The following is an 18667-nucleotide window of genomic DNA, read 5'->3' as shown; positions in this document are numbered from 1 at the left end:
GAGCCACTGCACTTCAGCCTGGGGGACAGAGCAAGACTCTGTCTCAAAAAAAAAAAAAAAAAAAAAACTAAACTAAAATTGTTCTAAAAAAAATGTTTTTTTTGAGATGGAGTCTCGCTCCGTCTCCCCGGCTGGAGTGCAATGGCACGATCTCAGCTCATTGCAACCTCTGCCTCCCAGGTTCAAGTGATTCTCCTGCGTCTGCCTCCCGAGTAGCTGGGACAGGCACATGTCACCACACCCTGGCTGTTTTGTATTTTTAGTAGAGACGGAGTTTCACCATGTTGGCCAGGCTGGTCTCCAACTCCTGACCTCAAGTGATCCTCCTACCTTAGCCTCCCAAAGTGCTGAGCTACCCCGCCTGGTCCTAAAAAAATTTTTTAAAGGTTTATTTAAAAATGATAGCCAACTCTCCTGGAACTCCTTTGAGGATAAGCCCTGGGACCCTAGTTTTGGAAACGCTGCCCCGCTTTGTTCTGTTCAGGACAAAGTTGGCTACCAATGCTTGCCCAGTGAATAGGTTTTGCTTATGATCTGGGGTTCTGTTGAGCTGAGTGTCTGCCTTGAACTCTGAAACCCCCCCTGAAATACCCTCCTTCCCCTCTCCTCATCTGGTCCAAGAAGACCCAGGCTCTGCACCAGCAGAAAGAGACGGCACCCTCGGACAGCAGACACAACTCCTTTAGTCCACGTTTTCAAAGTCGAGGTGCAGGGAAAACCCAGTGTGAACGGACTGCTCCTCGGGCTTTCCTTTAATCGGGCCGTTTCCAAAGTGGCAAAAAATTCACACAGGACCCAAGCCAGCTAGAGGCCTCCTGAGGGGTTCCCCAGGGCATCAGTGCAAGAAGCCCTGAAAGACAAAGCCAAATGACACAGAGTAGCAAAATGTGAACAAGGAATCAAAGCGAAGAGATAAGAAGGAGTAACAAGAAGAATGAACTACAAAGACTGGGAGCGGGGGTGGGGGGTGCTGGCAAACATATTTGTGATTTTCTTTTCCCCCCAGTGAAATGTCAGTTTTGAAAGCAGCTTCGGAAAATGTAACCAGCTTCTCACATCCCCCAAAAGAAGATGGGAGGAGGCTGTTACCTCTTACTTCGAAGCCCGGCATCAGGAAGGGGCCCGTCCCGTCCACGTTTCCACGAGGAGCTCACCCTGCGGCTCCCACCGTCCTCGCATGGGCCCTCTCCCCAGATCCTGAAGTTTCCCATTCGGGGGTCCTGAACACCACGCCTTGCACAGCGGTGGAACTCGGTACTCGCGGGCGCCCCAGACCAGCAAACACTTTCCGACCGTCCGGAGCTCTCCAGGGGGTCCCCAGAGGGATCCCGGGCCGCCCACGCCCCACCCTCCTCCCTGCAGAGGCGGCCACGCCCGCCCCCGAGACGCCCACCTCTCCCGCACCCGGGACCTCCCTCCCCCACGCTTAAGCCCCCCACGCCTGGCGTCCTCCAAATTCCCCTTCCACTCAGAGCCCCCCACTTCCTGCTCACCCACCCCTCCCAAATCTCAGGCCCTTCACTCCCCATTTCGCGCTTCCTTGCTCACTCTGGGCACCTTGCCCCTCCGGCCACCACGCACGCCCTCTTTTCTCTGTCTGTCCCCTGGCACCGGCCCTCCACGGTCGCTCCCTGCAGGCCACCGGCTCAGTCCCGGGGACCCCACGCCAGGCCCCCGCGCTCAGGGCCCCTCCCCGCCGGCCCCAGCCCCGGGCCGGCCTCGTGCGCAGCCCCGGCCCTGCGCCTGCCCGGGGGCCCCGTACTCACGGCTGTAGAGGGCGATGCCCGCCGCGTCCGGGCCGGCGCGCACCTCGAGGCGCAGCGCCTGCTGCTCCGCGTGCCGCTGGATCTCGCCGTTCGCGTCGCCGATGGTGAGGAGGCGGGCGCCGGGGAACACGGACACGGCCGCGCAGGGCCCTGCGCCGCCCGGGACCGCCGACCCCGCGCCGCCCGCGCCCGGCCCCACCGCCGCCGCCGCCGCCGCTGCCATCTTAGATCCGGCTCCAGGCCCCGCCGCCGCCGCCGCCGCCGCTGCGCCCGGGCCCAGGTCGCCGCCGCCGCCGCCGCCGCCGCCGCCGCTACCGCCGCCGCAGCCGCCGTGCAGGCCGAGGCCGAGCCGGGCAGCGCCGCCTGCCGGCCACGCGCCGCCTCGCCGCCGCCGCCGCCGCCACCGTCGCCGCGGCCCGGACCCGTGGCGCAGCGCCCTCTGCCGGCCGTCCTGGGCGCGGGGAGCTAGCGAGCGAACGAGAAGGCACCCCGTGGGGCGGGACCGGCTACGCCCCGCCCCGCGAGAACGGTCGCCGCTTTGTGAGGTGGCTCCACCGCCCGGGAACTGCGGGGCGGGAGGGTGCGTCGGGGGCGGTGCTCGGGCGCGCGGGCACGCCCCTCGGAGGCCTGGGCCCCGCCCCCAGGCCGGCGCCTCATTAACGGCTGCTTTCGAGTGAGGCGGTGCGGGGACGGCGGGGGCGGTGCTCGGCCGCGTGGACACGCCCTGTACCCCGCCCCACACAAGCAGCCGCGCGTCGTGATGCGGCTTCCCTGCCCCGATCTGGACACGCCCCTGAGACTGGGCCCCACCCCCCCGGGCCCGCCCGGCTTTGTGAGGCAGCCCTCAGGGAGGCGTGGCCCAGCCGCGACGAGGCCGAGGCCCCGCCCCCGTGCCTGCCCGCGCCCTCCCACCCGGACTCGCTTTGTCAGGCGCCCCGCTCTGGGGAATGGGCGGGGGAAAGGGCGTGGCCAACGCCCGGGCCTCGCCCCAACCCCTTCCCCCCACCGCCCCCGCACCGACGATTTCCGATGAGCCCTGGCCTCCAGGAGCAACCTGAGCCCGGTTGAAAGGACCCCTCCCCGACATTCGACCGCTCCTCCTCCCTTCCCCATCATCTCTGCCCACACTCCCTTCTTAATCTTTAATGTTTGACTGTCTCCTTTCGCACAAGATATCCTTTGACCCCCTCCTCTCTGAGCCCCTCCTCCAACGATGCTGAGTCCAGCCCGGCCCGGCGCAGGGCCCCTCTCCCGCCACACAAACCCGTCTTCTCTCTGCATCCCCCTTCATTTTGGGTGGCCCCATCCCTTTTGGGCGACCCAGTGAGCTTGGGCCACTTCCTAGCACTCCAGCTTTAACTCTTCCCTAGACCTCATTTACGCCTCATTCCTTTTTTTTTTTTTTTTTTGAGACGGAGTCTCGCTCTGTCTCCCAGGCTGGAGTGCAATGGCTCGATCTCAGCTCACCGCAACCTCCGCCTCCCGGGTTCAAGTGATTCTCCTGCCTCAGCCTCCCGAGTAGCTGGGACTACAGGCATGCTCTACCACGCCCAGCTAATTTTTTATTTTTAGTAGAGACGAGGTTTCACCATGTTGGTCAGGCTGGTCTTGAACTCCTGACTTCGGGTGATCCGCCCGCCTCGGCCTCCCAAAGTGCTGGGCCTACAGGCATGAGCCACCGCGCCCGGCCCCTTTTGTTTTTTGAGACAGTGTCTCACTGTGTTGCCCAGGCTAGAGTGCAAGTGGTGCCATCATCCTGGGCTCAAGCAACCCCCTGCCTCGGCCTCCCAAAGTGCTGGGATTATAGGTGTGAGCCACTGCGAGGGGCCCTCATTCTCCTTCATGTCCCTCACCCGTAGCCCCTGTCATTCCACCTCCTAAACCATCTAATGCAAGTACCATTGCAGAGACCCTGGCATGGCACTGCTGCACTCCCCACACCCCCAGGAGGCTCCGCATACACCACCCTGACTGCCCTTGAGAGATGCTTCAAATTTGGTGAATTCAGACACGCTCCACCCCCCAGCCATCCAACCATGGGATCCAGAGGTCCCCAGCTTGAAGGATTCCACTCCATAGAGGCCTGGGAACACCTTGACCCGTGTTATAATTAATAACTTAAGCAAGCCAGCAGGCAGACACACAACACACCCAAGGGCACCCTATGCTCAAAAACCCACTGGGGAAGGGAGGAATTCCACGGGTGTGCAGAGACCTGGGACGTCTTATGGCCCAGCTGGGGGACAAGAAGGGGTCCTGACATCTCCTTCTCTGGTGGTCCTGAGGAGCCGAAGGTCGAGAGGGGAACTTCCTGTTGTCTGTTTAGTGCCAGGCCCATGCCTGTGTCCCCTCTCCCACTCCTCTGTGATGAAAATCCCAAGGCCAGGGTTCCCCTTCCTTTCCTCTGTCCAATTCCCTGAGAAAGTGGCCGACAGAGCCGCCCCAGAAGTAGCTGGAGGGACCTCAGGCCCCCGAATGCCTGGAGACAGAGCGGTCCCCCAGTCCTCAGCCTCACTGGCAGGCCCGGAAAGTGCTGAATTCGGGGGTCTCAGGCGAGGAAGACGTGGAAGTGGGCCTCTTCCGGGTCCTGGAGTTGCTGGGGGTGGCAGTGGTGCCTGAGTGATCATCCAAGGTGGCCGGGTCTTCTTCCAGCATCGTTTTCTTTGTCCATGTAAGAAGAAACACAGAAGTGGGTGATTTGGGGTTTCAGGATCTAGAGTTTCTCCATGTTCTGAGCCTGAGACTCTGCCAGCCCAGCAGGTCTCCTCTCATCCCGCCCCCACCCACACCCACCTGTCCTGGTCTTCCCTTCTCCTGCCTTCCTCTCTGCTAAATTGGGGACCAGAGAGCATGGATTCAAACACCAGTTCCTTCACTTTATAGCAGTGTAACCTCAGTTGTGTGGCTTCACCCCTCTATACCTCAGTTTCCCCTTCTGCAAAACGGGCAGAATGCTAGTACCCACCACTTCCTAGGGCTGCTATGAGGCTTAAAAGAGTAAAACTGATAAAGCAAAAGGCACATCGTAAGCTCTTCTTTGCTAAGTGAACACAACCATTCATATTATCTCCTCTGTTGGGTGCGGTGGCTCACGCCTGTAATCCCAGCACTTTGGGAGACCGAGGTGGGTGGATCACCTGAGGTCAGGAGTTCGAGACCAGCCTGGCCAACATGGTGAAACCCTCTCAGAAAAATACAAAAACTAGTCAGGTGTGGTGGTGCACGCCTGTAATCCCAGCTACTCGGGAGGCTGAGGCAGGAGAATCACCTGAACCCAGGAGGTGAAGGTTGCAGTGAGCTGAGATCCTGCCACTCCACTCCAGCCTGGGGAACAAAGTGAGACTTGGTCTCAAAAAAATAAATAAAAAATAAATAGTATTAGCTCCTCCTCCCCTCCCATTTGCCCATGGGCAAAACATTCCTCAAAAGTCTACCTCCTCCTCTGCCTCGGAGGCTCCTGACCCTGATCCTAGCTAAAGAGAGATGAATTTGCTAGAACTAAAGCCACTCAGTTGACAGCAGGCTGGGGGTTCCACCCACAGTCCTGTCCCTCCCAAGCTGGGTGACCCTAGGCCCATTATCAGCCTCAGTGTCCTTGTTTGTAAAAAGAAAATAATCGATCCCACCTGAAAGGGTGTTACAAAGTTGCATATCAGACACTCAGCAAGGTAATGGGGAAAGCTAGAGACAGGTCAGCTGCTGCCTTATCATTTCAGCCAACGACAAAGCAGTATAAGGCTTCAAAAGGAAACTAGAAGTGAAAGCAGAGACTCCAAAAGAAATTTGCATACCCATGGTCATGGCACGGTTCTGCACAAGAGCCAAAAGGTGGAAACAACCCAAGTGTCCATCAACAATTGAATGGATCAACAAAACTTGGTGTATCCATACAACAGAATATGATTCAGCCTTAAAAAGGAAGAACAGGCTGGGCACGGCGGCTCACACCTGTAATCCCAGCACTTTGGGAGACCGAGGTGGGCGGATCACCTGAGGTCAGGAGTTCAAGACCAGCCTGGCCAACATGGTGAAACCCCATCTCTACTAAAACTACAAAAATTAGCCGGGCATGGTGGCAGGCGCCTGTAATCCCAGCTACTTGGGAAGCTGAGGCAGGAGAATTGCTGGAGCCTCGAAGGCGGAGGTGGCAGTGAGCCGAGATCACACCACTGCACTGCAGTCTGGGCGACAGAGTGAGACACTGTCTCAAAAAAAAAAAAAAAAAAAAAGAATGTTCTTTTTTTTTTTCTGAGATGGAGTTTCGCTCTTGTTGCCCAGGCTGGAATGCAATGGCGTGATCTCAGCTCACAGCAACTCCGCCTCCTGGGTTCAAGTGATTCTCCTGCCTAAGCCTCCCGAGTAGCTGGTATTACAGGCATGTGCCACCACGCCCGGCTAATTTTTTTTTTTTTTTTTTTTTTTGTAGTTTTAGTAGAGATGGGGTTTCTCCGTGTTGGTCAGGCTAGTCTCGAATTCCCAACCTCAGGTGATCTGCCCGCCTTGGCCTCCCAAAGTGCTGGCATTACAGGCATGTGCTACCGTGCCTGCCATGAAGGACATTCTGACACAGGCTACGTATGGCATGGATGAACCTTGAGGACATCAAGCTCAGCGAAACAGGCCAGTCACAAAAGGAAAAATATCATGTGATCTCATTTCCATGAGATGTCCAGAATAGGCAAATCCACAGAGACAGGAGAATGGTGGGTGCCAGGGGCTGGGGGAGGGAGAACGGGGAGTGGGTGTTGCACGGAGACAAGTTTGGGAGGATGAGAAATTTCTGGGCCGGGCGCGGTGGCTCATGCCTGTAACCCCAGCACTTTGGGAGGCCGAGGCGGGCAGATCACTTGAGGTCAGGAGTCTGAGACCAGCCTGGCCAACTTGGTGAAACCTTGTCTCTACTAAAAATATACAAAAATTATACAAAAATTAGGCTGGGTGCAGTGGCTCATGCTTATAATCCCAACACTTTGGGAGGCTGAGGTGGGTGGATCACCTGAGGTCAGGAGTTCAAGACCATCCAGGCCAACATGGTGAAACCCTGTATCTACTAAAAATACAAACATTAGCCAGGTGTGGTATCAGGCACCTACAATCCCAGCTACTTGGGAGGCTGAGGTGGGAGAATCGCTTCAACCCCAGAAGTGGAGGCTGCAGATTGCGCCACTGCACTCCAGCCTGGACGACAATTGCGAAACTCCGTCTCCAAAAAAAAAAAACTTTAGCCAGGCACGGTGGCATGTGCCTGTAATCCAAGCTACTCGGGAAGCTGAGACATGAGAATTGCTTGAACCTGGGTGCAGCAAGCCAAGATCGTACCACTGCACTCCAGACTAGGCAACAAAGTGAAACTGTATCTTAAAAAAAAGGCCGGGCCTGGTGGCTCACGCCTGTAATCCCAGCACTTTGGGAGGCCGAGGCAGGTGGATCATTTGAGGTCAGGAGTTCGAGACTAGCCTGACAAACATGGAGAAACTCCGCTTCTACTAAAAATACAAAAAAAAAATTAGCTGGGCGTGCTGGCGCTCGCCTGTAATCCCAGCTACTCGGCAGGAGAATCGCTTGAACCTGGGAGGTTGAGGTTGCAGTGAGCCAAGATGGCACCACTGCACTCCAGCCTGGTGACAGAGCGAGAGTCCGTCTCAAAAAAAAAAAAAAAAAAATTAGCCAGGCACGGTGGCAGGCACCTATAATCCCAGCTACTTGGGAGGCTGAGGCAGGAGAATCACTTGAACCCAGGGGCAGAGGTTGCAGTGAGCCGAGATCATGACATCCCTTTACTCCAGCCTGGGCGAAAGAGCAAAACTCCATCTCAAAAAATTAATAAAATAAAATTTAAAAATAAAAAAGAAGAAAAATAAATAAATAAATATATATGTAAAAATAAACTAGCTGGGCATGGTGGTGGATGTCTGTGGTCCCAGCTACTCGGGAGGCTGAGGCTGGAGGATCTTTTGAGCCCAGGTGATCAAGGCTGCAGTGAGCTATGATGGTGCCCCTGCACTCCAGCGTGGGAGACAGAGCAAGACCCTGTCTCAAAAAAAAATTGGCGGGGGTGGTGGGTGAAGGTACAGATCCACCTCTGCGTGTATTTGCCACGTGCAGCTGCTAACAGTGGTTACCTGTATGTCTGCAGAAAGGAATACCAATGGATGAAGAGGCATGGCTTAGTAAGAAAACTTTATTGTATATTTTGACATGTGAATGCTTTTCATACGGAAATTTTTTGTTTGTTTGAGAGAAAGTCTTGCTCTGTCACCCAGGCTGGAGTGCAGTGATGCAATCATAGCTCACTGCAGACTCAACCTCCCAGGCTCAAGCAATCTTCCCACCTCGGCGTCTTAAAGTGATGGGATTACAGGCATGAGCCACCACGCCTGGTCCTTAATTTAAGAAAAAAAAAAAAAAGTAAGAAAACAAATAAAAGTCCGGGCACGGTGGCTCATGCCTGTAATCCCAGCACTTTGGGAGGCCAAGGCAGGCGGATCACCTGAGGTCGGTTGTTGGAGACCAGCCTGGCCAACATGATGAAAACCCATATCTACTAAAAATACAAAAATTAGCCGGGCGCGATGGCAGGTGCCTGTAATCCCAGCTACTCGAGAAGCTGAGGCAGGAGAATCGCTTGAATCCAGGAGGCGGAGGTTGCAGTGAGATCACACCACTGCACTCCAGCCTGGGTGAGAGAGCAAGGCTCCATCTCAAAAAACAAACAAAAATAAATAAAAACTACCTCAAAAAGTGGGGAGAGGGGGCATCACCAGGCTGGTGTTCTGTGCGGTGTGGATTCTCATGGAAACGTTTAGATTGAGCCCTGCCTGCCGGGTTTTTCTTATGGCCTCAGGATTTATTCTGGAAGCAGAGACCTCAGAGGGCTGCACAGGCCCGTGCCAAGCCCCCTTCCTTCCTACCATCTGTATCCCAGGCACTCCTAGTCTATCTCTAGAACTGACCTCTCTCCTGAACTATAGACTCCCCTCTCCATCTGCTCCCAGGCGCCATGGGTTGAGGTGGCTGACTCCACACTCCTGACCCTCCAAGCCTCGCCCTCCTTGGCCTCCCTCTTCTCCCTTGGCCCCCTCATCAAAAATCAGCTCTGTGTTTTCTCTCCCCTATATCTCCCCTAACCTGCATCTGATCACTTCTTCGAACTCCACTGCCAACATTTTGGACCAAACCACCCACCCTTTGGTGCACGCTTGGCCCAGCTCTTCAGTCTCCAGGCTCCTGCCTTCCACTGATCCCCACTTTCCCCAAATCTGTCCTCCTGCAGAAGCCACCAGAGGGCGCCTGTGTGCACCTGAATCCAGTCCCCTCCCTCCTATACTAGGAACCCTTCCGGGGTCCCAGATCAATAGCAGTAAAATCAAAGTTCTTCATGGGGTCCCCTTCGACTCCTCACTCCACCCCAGCTTACTGGGCTGTGCCAAAAATGTGTCCTTAGCCTGGATCAATCATCCCCAATCTTCCCCACCTCCTGCTTGTCACCCATCTCAGACTTTCCTGATCTCCTGTCTAAAGCAGCTTCCGCAGCCAGCCAGCATGGTGGCTCACACCTGTAATCCCAGCACTTTGAGAGGCCGAGGCTGGTGGATCACCTGAGGTCAGGAGTTTGAGACCAGCCTGGCCAGCATGGTGAAACCCCCATCTCTACTAAAGATACAAAAATCAGCTGGGTGTGGTAGCATGTGCCTGTAATCCCAGCTGCCCGGGAGGCTGAGGCATGAGAATTGCTTGAACCCGGGAGTCGGAAGTTGTGTGAGCCGAGATCACACCACTGTGCTCCAGCCTGGGCGACAGAGCTAGACTCTGTCTTGAAAAAAAACAAATCCCTTCCTCTGCTTTTGGGGGATATTGTTCCCCATTGTCACACAGTGTCGGGGCTGGGATTTAAACCTGGGTCTATGGGACTCTCTGCACAGCTACATTTTGGGGTAGCCTTGGCATTTGTACTTTTTCATTTTTATCTGTTTGTTTGTTTTAGATGGAGTTTCGCTCTTGTGGCCCAGGCTGGAGTGCAATGCCTCAATCTTGGCTCACTGCTACCTCCACCTCCTGGGTCCAAGTGATTCTCCTGTCTCAGCCTCCCAAGTAGCTGAGATTACAAGCATGCACCACCACGCCCAGCTAATTTTTTGTATTTAGCAGAGATGAGGTTTCACCATATTGGTCAGGCTGGTCTCAAACTCCTGACCCACCCGCCTCGGCCTTCCAAAGTGCTGGGATTACAGATGTGAGTCACCGCACCCAGCAACTTCATGCTTTTCTTTATACCCAGAGGGGACCGACCACAGCATATATCAGATTGTCACAAGCCTCCATGAGAGGCCACCAAGTCACCCTGAATCCTCTGTCACCATTCTGAGGGGCTGTCATGACTGAGACCAAAGGCAGCACTGACCAGGCCAGGACATACCCCCAAGGGGCCTGCCTGCCTGTGGCCACAAGACAGCCTGACGTCACCACCTTCAATTAACACACCCCCTGGGATTTTTTCACAGCCAACTCTTGGCTCACTAATGAGTCCCTGTTCAGTGATTCTGGGCTTTTCCTAGCCCCCCCGCAGCTTAGAGACAGCAGGTCAACTTAGCCTCGTGGTGCCCCTTGAGCCCGCCCCGTTCTCCCGGTAGGACGGTCAGCAGAAAACCGGTTCCAAGAAAAAGAACCACTCACCGCGGAGACGGTAAACAGGGAGTTATCGAAGGACATGTCTGAAACAGAAAGAGAAAGAAAACCCAGGATTGGGGGCCAGTTGTAACTTCCCTGCTCCCTGCCATCCCCACACTGCCCCCCAGCCCACAGGAAAGCAATTGGGGTCCATCTCCCAGCATCCTCTATGGCGCCTTTCCAACCCATTCTGCACGGTGAACTGTTCACAGCTACAAAGTGAACCAAGTCCTTCTACACACAGTCTTCCTAGGGGTATCTCTCACTGCCCTCGGGAAAATGGGTATCTTATCTCAGGCCTTCCAGAAGGAGCACCTGCCAGCTCCTCCTCCTCCCCAGGCTCTCCTCCAATTGCTCCATCACCCATTTTTTTTTTCTTGTTTTTGAGAAGGAGTCTCACTCTGTTGCCCAGGCTGGAGTGCAATGGCAGGATCTCGGCTCACTGCAACTTCCGCCTCCTGGGTTCAAGTGATTGTCCTGCCTCAGCGTCCTAATAGCTGGGATTACAGGCATGCACCACTACACCTAGCTAATTTTCATATTCTTAGTAGAGATAGGGATTCACCATGTTGGCCAGGTTGGTCTCAAACTCCTTGCCCCAAGAGATCTGCCTGCCTCGGCCTCCCAAAATGCTGGGATTACAGGTGTGAGCCACCACACCCGGCCTCCATTACCCATTCTTGTAGGTCTCTGCCTAAACATCACTTCTAGCCAGGTGAGGTGGCTCACGGCTGTAATCCCAACGCTTTGGAAGGTCAAGGAGGGAGGATCACTTGAGCCCAGGAGTTCAAGAGCAGCCTGGGCAACATAATTTTTTGTCTCTAGAAAAAAAAGTTTAAAAAGTAGCTGAGTGTGGTGGTGTATGCCTGTGGTCCCAGCTACTCAGGAGGCTGAGAGGGGAGGATCACTTCAGCCTAGGAGGTCAAGGCTGCAGTGAGCTATGATTGCGCCACTGCGCTCCTGTCTGGGTGACAGAGCAAGACTCTGTCTCAAAAAAATAAAATAAAATAAAAACAGGCTGGGCGCAGTGGCTCACGCCTGTAATCCCAGCACTTTGGGAGGCTGAGGCGGGCAGATCACGAGGTCAGGAGATTGAGACCATCCTGGCTAACATGGTGAAATCCCATCTCTACTAAAAAAATACAAAAAATTAGCCGGGTGTGGTGGCGGGCGCCTGTAGTCCCAGCTACTCAGGAGGCTGAGGCAGGAGAATGGCTTGAACCCAGGAGGCAGAGCTTGCAGTGAGCCCAGATCGCGCCACCGCACTCCAGCCTGGGCGACAGAGTGAGACTCCGTCTCAAAACAAACAAAAACAAAAACAAAAACAAACAAACAAACAACAAAAGGGCGGTGGCTCACGCCTGTAATTGCCTGTAATCTCAGCACTTTGGGAGGCTGAGGTGGGTGGATCACCTGAGGTCATGAGTTCGAGACCAGCCAGGCCAACATGGTGAAACCCTACCTCTACTAAAAATACAAAAATTAGCCGGGCATGGTGGCATGTGCCTGTAATCCCAGCTACTCGGGAGGCTGGGGCAGGAGAATCACTTGAACCCAGGAGGCAGAGGTTGCAGTAAGCTGAGATCGTGCCACTGCACTCCAACCTGGGCGACACAGTGAGACTCCGTCTCAAAAAAAAAGAAAAACATCACTTCCTCAGGGGACCACCTGCCTTGTCCCAGACACAGTCTGGTGCCATCATGGGCTGTTTCCCATTGGAGAATGGGCTTGTGGACAGACAGCACATCTGTCTTGGTTACGAAAGGACCCTCTCAGATCTTAGCACATAGTAAGTGCTCAATAAGTGTGTGTGTTGGACCAGGAATGAAGTACAGAGAATACATTTCTCTGCTTGGGGTGCCTTCAAGAGAATATCCTGCATGACAGACTGGCTGCCTTTCGCCCCCTTGGGGAAGCTGGCAGAATGGCATGTTCTGGAAGGCAAGTGTGGCCCTGGAGTCCCGGAGATAGACATGGTCCTTTCCCCATGGAGCTGGCCGTCCAGCAGAGGAAATGAGTATGAAATATGCAAGCACCCAATGATCACTTAATTCTGTTTCATTTTTGTTTCTTTCTTCCTTTTTTGAGATGGAGTCTCACTCGCAATCTTGGCTCACTGCAACCTCTGCCTCCTGGGTTCAAGCGATTCTCCTGTCTCAGCCTCCCAAGTAGCTGGGACTACAGGCACGTGCCACCATGCCCAGCTAATTTTTGTATTTTTAGTAGAGACAGGGTTTCACCATGTTGGCCAGGATGGTCTCGATCTCCTGACCTCGTGATCCACCTGCCTTGGCCTCCCAAAGTGCTGGGATTACAGGCGTGAGCCACCGTGCCTGGCTTTTTTTTTTTTTTTCTTTTTTTTTGAGATGGAGTCTGGCTCTGTTGCCCAGGCTAGAGTGCAGTGGTGCAATCTCAGCTGACTGCAACCTCCGTCTCCCAGGTTCGCATGATTCTCCTTGCCTCAGCCTCCCAAGTAGCTGGGATTACAGGTGCCCGCCACCACACCCTGCTAATTTTTTTGTATTTTTAGTAGAGACGGGGTTTCACTATGTTGGCCAGGCTGATCGCAAATTCCTGACCTCGTGATCCGCCTGCCTCAGCCTCCTAAAGTGCTGGGATTACAGCTGTGAGTCACCGCGCCTGGCCGCCTAATTGTATTTCTACCAAGGGGTAAGAAGAATGGTCGGACCTGGGGTCCTGTAAGTAGCAGGCACAGACCCTGTCTAGGGAGTCAGGGAAGGCTTCCCAGAGGAGGTGACCTTTAGGTTAAGTCAAAGGAGAGAAGGTGAGAACCCAGGGGAAGAGGTGGCGAGGGTGTGTTTTGACCCTGAAGGGAACAAGCAGTCACAGAAGAAATTTCATTGGAGTGTAATGAGGCCTGATGGCATTTGGAGGTGTAATCCTTTCCCCACTGGAGTCAGGAGTGTGGAGGCACAGACCTGTGCTGTCGAAGTTAATCTGGGCCCAGCAGGATTCTCGATCTCTGCAAAGGAATTCAGGAGAAAGTGACAGGGACCAGGGTTGCCCCTTGAGTCAGGAGGCTTGATTGGGAAAGCCCTGGCCCCAAACCACACCCAAAACGCTGCCTTTGCTCCCCACCCACTGACCCATGGGTCTTCCCCACAGAAGAGCAGTAACATCCTGATTTCTGGAGCTGTCACACTGTGGGACAGCCCCTTGGCCGGGGGAAGAAAAAAACATGGAAATTCTCTTGGGCCAGGCGCAGTGGCTCACGCCTGTAATCCCAGCACTTTGGGAGGCTGAGGCAGGTGGATCACTTGAGGTCAGGAGTTCAAGACCAGACTGGACAACACAGTGAAACCCCGTCTCTACTAAAAAATACAAAAATTAGCCAGGTGTGGTGGCATGTGCCTGTAGTCCCAGCTACTCAGGAGTCTGAAGCAGGAGAATCGCTTGAACCCAGGAGGCGGAGGTTGCAGTGAGCCGAGATTGCGCCACTGTACTCCAGCCTGGGTGACAGAGTGAGACTCCGTCTAAAAAAAAAAAATATATATATATATATATACACACACACACACACACACACGTACATACACACACATATATATATACACACATGCATATATATATATATACACATGCATATATATATATATATATATATATATACACACACACACACGCATATTTATATGCCAGGCACGGTGGCTGATGCCTGTAATCCCAGCACTTTGGGAGGCAGAGGCGGGCGGATCACCTGAGGTTGGGAGTTCAAGACCACCCTGACCAACATGGAGAAATCCCGTCTCTACTAAAAATACAAAATTAGCCGGGTGTGGTGGCACATGCCTGTAATCCCAGCTGCTCAGGAGGCTGAGGCAGGAGAACTGCTTGAACCCAGGAGGCAGAGGTTGCGGTGAGCCGGAGATCACGCCATTGCACTCCAGCCTGGGCAACAAGGGTGAAACTCCATCTCAAAAAAAAAAAAAAAATACATATATATATTCTCCTGGTTAGGAGGCCCACAGCCAGGTGAAGCTGGGATTCAATCCCCAGAGCAGGTTTTCATCTCCAGGCAGCAGGATGTCTCCCCACTCTCAGAGGAGAGAAACTGAGGCCAGGGCCAGTTAGGACATCCTGGTGCCCAGGAACCTGGGCCATCACCTACAGTGCAATTGGGCACTGCATAACCCCAGGGGCATTCTTTAGAAACTACTGTGGGTGTCTAGAGTGATTGTGACAGTTTCCTGGCAGCTGGAGGTAAAGGGGTGTGGGGAAGGGCCTCTCCCTGGGCAAACTGCTCACTCTGTGACTGAGTGCTGAGCCTCAGTCCTCTCTTCTGTAAAATAGGGCTATTCATGGTGCCTGTTTCCAGGGCTGCCATAAGGATAAGGAGCTCCAGCTTCAGAGAGTCCTAGCTCAGTCCTCCAGCACACAGGAGGCACTTAATAAATGGCTCCTGTTCCTATTATGCAGCATACCCACCAGGAGGCGCTGTTTGTGGGGGGCATGGAGTGCCCACCCTGCCAGGGAAGTGTCCTTCTATCCCCAAACCACCCTCTGTGGGTCTCCAGGGATGATCTCACCTTTTCTTCTGTAACTTTCTGAGTTTAACTGGAACAAAAAAGAAATGAGCATGTGTTAGATTTTGGTCCTAATTGTATCCGGCAATTTCTGTTTTTTTTTTTTTTTAGACAGAGTCTCATTCTTTCACCCAGGCTGGAGTGCAGTGGCTCAATCTTGGCTCACTTCAACCTCTGCCTCCTGGATTTAAGCAATTCTCCTGCCTCAGCCTCCCGAGTAGCTGGGATTACAAGTGTGCATCACCAGGCCCGGCTATTTTTGTATTTTAGTAGAGAAGAGGGTTCGTCATGTTGGCCAGACTGGTCTCGAACTCCTGACCTCAAGTGATCCACCCGCCTCGGCCTTCCAAAGTGCTGGGATTACAGGTGAGCCATCCCACCCGGCCTGGAAGGCCTCAGATTTTTTTTTTCTTTCTTTCTTTTTTTGTTGTTTTTTGAGACAGAGTCTCGTTCTGTCGCCAAGGCTGGAGTGCAGTGGTATGATCTTGACTCACTGCAACCTCCGCCTCCCAGGTTCAAGTGATTCTTCTGCCTCACCCTCCCATGTAGCTGGGACTACAGGTGCACACCACCACGCCCGGCTAATTTTTGTGTTTTCATTAGAGATGGGGTTTCACCATGTTGCCCAGGCTGGTCTCAAACTCCTGACCTCGCGATCTGCCCACCTCGGCCTCCCAAAGTGCTGGGCCATCCTGGACAACATGGTGAAACCCTGTCTCCACTAAAAATACAAAAGTTAGCTGGGTGTGGTGGCACGCACCTGTAGTCCCAGCTACTCGGGAGGCTGAGGCAGGAGAATCGCTTTAACCTGGGAGGTGGAGGTTGCACTGAGTCAAGATTGTGCCACTGCACTCCAGCCTGGCAACAGAGCAAGTGAGTCGAGATCGCCTCACTGCACTCCAGCCTGGGTGACAGGGCAAGACTCCATCTAAAAAAAAAAAAAATATATATATATATATATATATATATATATATATATATATATGTGTGTGTGTGTGTGTGTATACACACATATATATACACATACACACATATATATACACACACACATATATATATATACACACACACATACACACACACACACACACACATAATTTGGCTGGGCATGATGGCACATGCCTGTAATTCCAGCATTTTGGGAGGCTGAGGCAGGAAGATCACTTGAACCCAGGAGTTCAAGACCAGCCTGGGCAATATAGCAAGACCCTATCTCAACAAAAAATATTTTTAAAAAATTAGCCAGGTGTGGTAGTGTGTGCCTGTGGTCCCAGGACTTTTGGGAGGCTGAGGTGGGAGGATTGCTTGAGCCCAGGAGTTACCCAGCCTGGGCAACACAGCAAGACCCTGTCCTAAAAAAAAAAAATAATAATTAGCTGCATGTGGTGGCATGCACCTGTGGTCCCAGCTACTTGGGAGGCTGAGGCAGGAGAACTGCTTGAGCCCAGGAGGTCAAGGATGCAGCGAGCTATGATCCTTCCATTGCACTCCAGCCTGGGTGACAGAGTGAGTGTCCAAATAAAAAATTTTTAGGCCGGGGACTGTGGCTCGTGCCTGTAATCCCAGCACTTTGGGAGGCCGAGGCGGGCGGATCACCTGAGGTCAGGAGTTCCAGACCAGCTTGGGCAACATGGCGAAACCACATCTCTTCTAAAAATACAAATATTGGCCAGGCATGGTGGTGCACACCTGTAATCCCAGCTACTTGAGAGGCTGAGGCAGGAGAATCGCTTGAACCTCGAAGGCGGAGGTTGCAGTGGGCTGAGATCACGCCACTGCACTCCAGCCTGGGCGACAGAGCGAGCCTCTGTCTGAAAAGAAAAATAATAAATAAATAAATAAATACTTTTAAAAGGGGTGTGATGAACAAATTACTGAACCTGAAAACAAAATGGTGTGAGTTGTGAGTGTAAGCACATTTTCACGTTCCAGAAGTTGTCAACTGGCAACTTGTGTGCCAGGCTTTGCATGCTGTTACCTTTTCTGACCACCAGGGCAACAGCCACCAGCCCAGCAAGGAGGAAGAGGGCACCAGCCAGGCTCAGGGAGAGCACCAAGATCCAAGTGGGCACTGAGGAAAATCAGAAAAGAGAGTGGGCAGGTCAGTGTCGTCTCTCCAGGTTACCTTTGAGTAGCCAGCCCTTACCCCATAACCCTCAACCAAAGAACATGAATGCAGCTGGACCCAAGAGACTTAGCAAACTTTGTGTCTGGCCAATTAGCCTATCCCCCACTCCTGGCTATTGTGATTGGTTCAGGATGAGCATGTAACCCAGGTGGAGCCAATGAGAGCTAACTCTGGGACTTTGGTGGTACCACTGGGAAAAGAGGTTTACTCCTCTGGCTAGCATTGCATAGGATAGCTATCTTAGGCCAGGTGCGGTGATTCATGCCTGTAATCCCAACACTTTGGGAGGCTGAGGCAGGTGGATTACTTGAGGCCAGGAGCTCAAGACCAGCCTAGCCAACACAGGGAAATTCTGTCTATATTAAAAATATAAATAATTGGCCAGGCGCAGTGGCTCACGCCTGTAATCCCCACACTTTGGGAGGCCAAGGCAGGTGGATCACTAGGTCAGGAGATCGAGACCATCCTGGCTAACACTGTGAAACCCCGTCTCTACTAAAAATACAAAAAATTAGCCAGGCGTGCTGGCACGTGCCTGTAGTCCCACTTACTCAGGAGGCTGAGGCAGGAGAATCACTTGAACCCGGGAGGTGGAGGTTGCAGTGAGCTGAGATGGCGCCACTGAACTCCAGCCTGGGTGACAGAGCAAGACTCTGTCTCAAAAAGAAACAAAACAAAAAACAACAAAACCCCACAAATAATTAGCCAGGTGTGGTGCACACCTGTAATTCCAGCTACTTCGGAGGCTGAGGCACAAGAATAGTTTGAACCCGGGAAGTGGAGGGTGCACTGAGCTGAGATCGTGCCACTGCACTCCAGCCTGGGTGACATAGAGAGACCCCATCTGAAGAAACAAACAAAAAAAGAGATGGCTGGGCACGGTGGCTCACGCCTGTAATCCCAGCACTTTGGGAGACTGAGGTGGGTGGATCACCTGAGGTCAGGAGTTCGAGATCAACCTGGCCAACACAGTGAAACCTCGTCTCTACTAAAAATACAAAAATTAGCCAGGTGTTACGTGCCTGTAATCCCAGCTACTTGGGACGCTGAGGCAGGAGAATCGATTGAACCCAAAAGGTGGAGGTTGCAGTGAGCCGAGATTGGGCCATTGCCTTCCAGTCTGGGTGACACAGCTAGAATCTGTCTCAAAAAAAAAAAAAAAAGAATATATATCTGAAGCTTCAGGGCACAATCTTGCCTCCATGAGGGGGAGAAACTACCTGAGAATAAGACAGAAGAGGAGCTGAGAAGGCAAATGCTTTCTGTCATTTTTCAGCACCTGGATCCAGCCATATCTGAAGTCAGCCATGTAAACTGACTTCAGCTCAGTGAACCAACAAATCCCCTCTTGCTGGTAGAGCCAGTGTGAGTCAGGTTTTTATTACTTGCAGTCTGGGTGCCAGTGGCCAGATGACATCCACCCCCAGCCCAAAGGTAGACCCTGAGATCCACCCAGAAGCTAGTCACACAGGCATGGGAGTGGCAGTTCCAGAGTCACCTTCTCAGCACAGGACTTGGCTTCCCCTTCCTGGAGAAAGAGGAGATGCCCTGACCCCAAGGGA

The 18667-nt window shown here is 53.3% G+C and overlaps 2 protein-coding genes across 4 annotated transcripts in view; both read right to left on the bottom strand.

Annotated features, from left to right (window-relative positions):
* CARM1 (coactivator associated arginine methyltransferase 1) overlaps positions 1 to 2061 on the bottom strand; it is a 51890-nt gene extending 49829 nt beyond the window's left edge. For both annotated transcript variants that reach the window (XM_055371743.2, XM_055371744.2), the window contains exon 1: positions 1767 to 2061. In XM_055371743.2, coding sequence (XP_055227718.1) covers positions 1767 to 1989 — 223 coding nt within the window. In that variant the 5' untranslated portion in view covers positions 1990 to 2061. The remainder of the gene's footprint in view (positions 1 to 1766) is intronic.
* Positions 2062 to 3792: 1731 nt separating this feature from the next.
* C20H19orf38 (chromosome 20 C19orf38 homolog) overlaps positions 3793 to 18667 on the bottom strand; it is a 32913-nt gene continuing 18038 nt past the window's right edge. For both annotated transcript variants that reach the window (XM_055371883.2, XM_019015125.3), the window contains exons 4-8: positions 16956 to 17048; positions 14981 to 15008; positions 13373 to 13416; positions 10440 to 10477; positions 3793 to 4427 (exon numbers count right to left, since the gene is read on the bottom strand). In XM_055371883.2, the coding sequence (XP_055227858.1) occupies positions 4278 to 4427; positions 10440 to 10477; positions 13373 to 13416; positions 14981 to 15008; positions 16956 to 17048 (353 nt within the window). In that variant the 3' untranslated portion in view covers positions 3793 to 4277. The remainder of the gene's footprint in view (positions 4428 to 10439; positions 10478 to 13372; positions 13417 to 14980; positions 15009 to 16955; positions 17049 to 18667) is intronic.

Source organism: Gorilla gorilla, chromosome 20 (assembly GCF_029281585.2).
Source record: "Gorilla gorilla gorilla isolate KB3781 chromosome 20, NHGRI_mGorGor1-v2.1_pri, whole genome shotgun sequence".
Classification (NCBI taxonomy): domain Eukaryota; kingdom Metazoa; phylum Chordata; class Mammalia; order Primates; family Hominidae; genus Gorilla; species Gorilla gorilla.
Note: the sequence above shows the minus strand (reverse complement) of the source record. Positions and strands in the feature narration are given on the sequence as shown.